The following is a 3264-nucleotide window of genomic DNA, read 5'->3' on the forward strand; positions in this document are numbered from 1 at the left end:
TCTGTAGTCATCAAAGGATGCTGGGGAGTCAGATTTGGGGATGAGAGCGATGAATGTAGAGTTGATGGCATGATATAATGATCCAGAAGTCCGGCTTTCTTCAACCACCTGTAGTAAGTCCTGACCCAAAACATCGAAGAAAGCTGTGTAGAATTCAATGGTCCATCCGTCCGGCCCTGGGCTTTTGTCTTTTTTGAACCATTTCAGAACTCCTTCCAGTTCCTCAGCAGTGACCGGGTCAGTTAAGGTCTCCACATCTTCTTCCTCCACGAATCTCGGGAAGTGGTTAGCCACATTAATAATATCAAGTAAGTTTTCTTCTCAGGGACTCTTGTAGAGGTTCCTGAAATGAGTGATGCCCAGGTGAGCGAGCTTATTGAAATTGTCCGTTATTTCTCCATCCGGGGTAGGGAGCTTCCAGATAGTATTAGATACCTTCCTGCACTTTGCAAAGTTATGGAAAAACTTTGTGTTGTCATCCCCAGCTTGAATCCATAAAGCTCGACTCCTTAATCTAATGGATTCCTCTCTCTCTTTGAGAATCTTGGCTTTTTGATTCTCAAGATCAATAAGCCTACATTTGTCCGCAGCTGTCATGAAGCCTTGTCCTCTGTCGTCGGTGAGTGAACATAAGTCCGCTTCAATATGGGAGAGCTGTGCTGTTTCACGTTCCAATTTCACCCTTGCCCACTTAATAGTAATATGTTTGATTTCTGAAAGGTTCCTGTAGAAACCTTTGGCAAGAGGAATAGAGTCATTGATGGGATGAGAGGCCCAGTAATCCTTTATCAGCTGTATATAGTCTGGATCCTTCAGCCAAGAGGGATTGAATTTGAAGGGTGCCTTGGGTTTCTTGGAAGGACCCTGAATCTCCAGGTATATAGGATTGTGGTCCGAAACCCCCCCCGAGCCAACCCATTGTCTGAAGAGATGCAGGTGCTGAAGAAGAGGGCCCTTTAACAGAAATCTGTCAAGTCTGCGGGCAAGTGCAGCATCCCCAACCCGTCGGTTCCGCCAAGTAGGAAGGAGACGCTGCAATGGAATATCCGAGAAATCTAATTGTTCCAGTAGATTATTCATATAATCAGTGATAGAGTCAATTTGAGCCTCAGTGCCCCATGACTCCCTGAAACCCAGAGAGAAATTGAGGTCTCCTCCTATAATAACATGGTCTTCATTCATCAGGGGTAGCTGAAGAGTATTCCTCCAGAATGATTCTCTCTAGGAGCATGGAGCATATATATTGACAATCCTGAGATCCATGCCAAGATCAGCCGAGAAGAAATCCAATCCAATGAACCCTGCACCTCCCCAGGTTGAGATAGGATTAATGGACCGAGGGTTTAATCCAATGGCTAGACCCCCAGATCGTCCCACAGCATCATTTGCAAAAAAACTCCATCCTGGGACCATGGCTTGCATGACACGAATAATTTGATCAGCAGAGCAGAGGGTTTCTTGTAGCATGATAATGTTGATAGGCTCAGTATCTATGAGCCGCTTCATGGCTAGTTTTTTGGAGGAACTAGCCAGTCCTCTACAATTAAAAGAAAGACACTTCATGGGGGAACACCTCTCGGGGTGTGTCCTGCTCTAAGAACCCCGTCAATGGTCGCTTGTCGGCCAGAGACCACCTCTGCCCCAGCTTGTTTGATGGCTTTAGAAAGGTGTGATTTTCTCCCTCTGGTATGCAATGATGCCCCCTCAGGTATGACAATGCCTAGACCCGAGTGACCGACAACCTGCTCTTTTGATGGATTCCGAGACCGAAGGAAATAAGGATGAGGAGGGGATGGTGGGCACGGGGAGGAGAAAGACTCGAGAGATGTAGTAGAGATAATAGGGTCAGTGCATGCAAGAGGAGATGATAATGTGCAGGGAATCATGGAGATATGTGCAGATGGACCAGAGGCATGAAAATCATCAATAGACGAATGCAAAGTTGGGAAAAAAGAAACAGAGATCATACCCGCTTCTGCCGCCGAACGAGCCCTAGTTTTTGGAGGCGAGGATCTCCGGAGCCCAGCATCGTCCGCGGGTGGAGAAGCCGAAGGGGCCGGTCCAGCAGAAGGAGGGCGAGATATGATGGGGGAAGCCGTCCTGGTAGTCGCCGGGGTGCCTTTCACCGAATCTGCAGCTTTCTTATTGAGTGGACAGTCCTTCGCGAGGTGTCCCACTTTGTGGCATCGTCTGCAACGGAAGGGAACCCCTTCATAGTCCAACAACTGAACTCGAATGCACCTACCCCACTGAAGCGTGATCTGTTCCTCGAGTCCCTCTCGAGTGTCCAGATGGACCAAGATCCGTGCAAGTGTTCGATTCCCAGATTCCACATAAGTGCGATCGTAGTCCAAATATGTCCCCAGGGCATTGCCAACCCTAATAAAAACTTCTTCGTCCCAGAATGGAATTGGTAAACCTGGGAGTCTCACCCAGATTGGTCCGGCACCGAGCTGCTCGCGCTCTGGATCGAAGAGGGGATTCCAGCGCTTGAGAAGGACCGGGGCCATTTCAATATGCCAATATCGGCCCAAAACGAGGTTTGTTTGACTGACCTTGGAGAATTTAAGAGAGAACCATCCTCTGGGGAGGACATGGACCTCTGGAAGGTCGAAAAGGACTCCACCCCAGATCTCCTTAACCCAAAGATTGAGCCTCTACCTCGAGTATGATCGACCCCTGACGTGCCCAACCAACACGGTGTTCGCAATGTCCATATAGTCGCCGAGAGGCTTTGCTTCGTCGAATTTTATGGAGATGTCCCTTGCGTCGATCTGACACGCTTTACTTTTTTAGATCCGGATCGGGGGGCCGACCGATGATCCACCAGGGGATTAGTGATACCTTCCCGGGGAATAGGGTTAGTGGGGAGGGAAGAAACCGCAGGCGTCTCAAAGCATCCGGAAGGGCGAATACCTGAGGCAGATGGATGTGTCGCAGGTGTAGATGTCTGCGGAGGGTGAGGCACCGAAGGGATGGATGCCAGAGGGTCAAATGCGGGCGATGGGGGAGTATGGGAGGCCAGGAATTGTAGAGACCCAGGCGAAAGTGGAGGAACCTCGAAAGGCGGAGATACAGGAGGAAAAACTTCTGCAGAGGATGGAACGGGAGCCGGAAAAGGTTGGTGCGCCGGAATAGAAGAGGATGCGGAATGGGGGAGCTGAGAGCGAGAAGTAAAATGAGGAATCCCGAAAATAACATTCTCCGGTGAGGGATCCGCCGAATAATCCACCTCTTCATGCTCCTAGTTATCCATAACTGATA

At 49.4% G+C, this 3264-nt stretch overlaps 1 protein-coding gene across 1 annotated transcript; it reads right to left on the reverse strand.

Annotated features, from left to right (window-relative positions):
- Positions 1-321: 321 nt before the first annotated feature.
- LOC149142678 (uncharacterized) lies at positions 322-1182 on the reverse strand. Its single transcript, XM_089451552.1, has one exon. It carries the CDS (start codon positions 1180-1182, stop codon positions 322-324), a length of 861 nt encoding a protein of 286 aa, XP_089307678.1.
- Positions 1183-3264: the final 2082 nt, after the last annotated feature.

This window comes from Pinus tabuliformis, chromosome X (genome assembly GCF_031772625.1).
Source record: "Pinus tabuliformis cultivar Carrire ecotype Pingquan chromosome X, CPIR1, whole genome shotgun sequence".
Classification (NCBI taxonomy): domain Eukaryota; kingdom Viridiplantae; phylum Streptophyta; class Pinopsida; order Pinales; family Pinaceae; genus Pinus; species Pinus tabuliformis.

Bases quoted from the DNA above. Each gene is read 5' to 3' on its own strand.
- LOC149142678 (XM_089451552.1), bottom strand. From the start codon at position 1,182: ATGAATGAAGACCATGTTATTATAGGAGGAGACCTCAATTTCTCTCTG.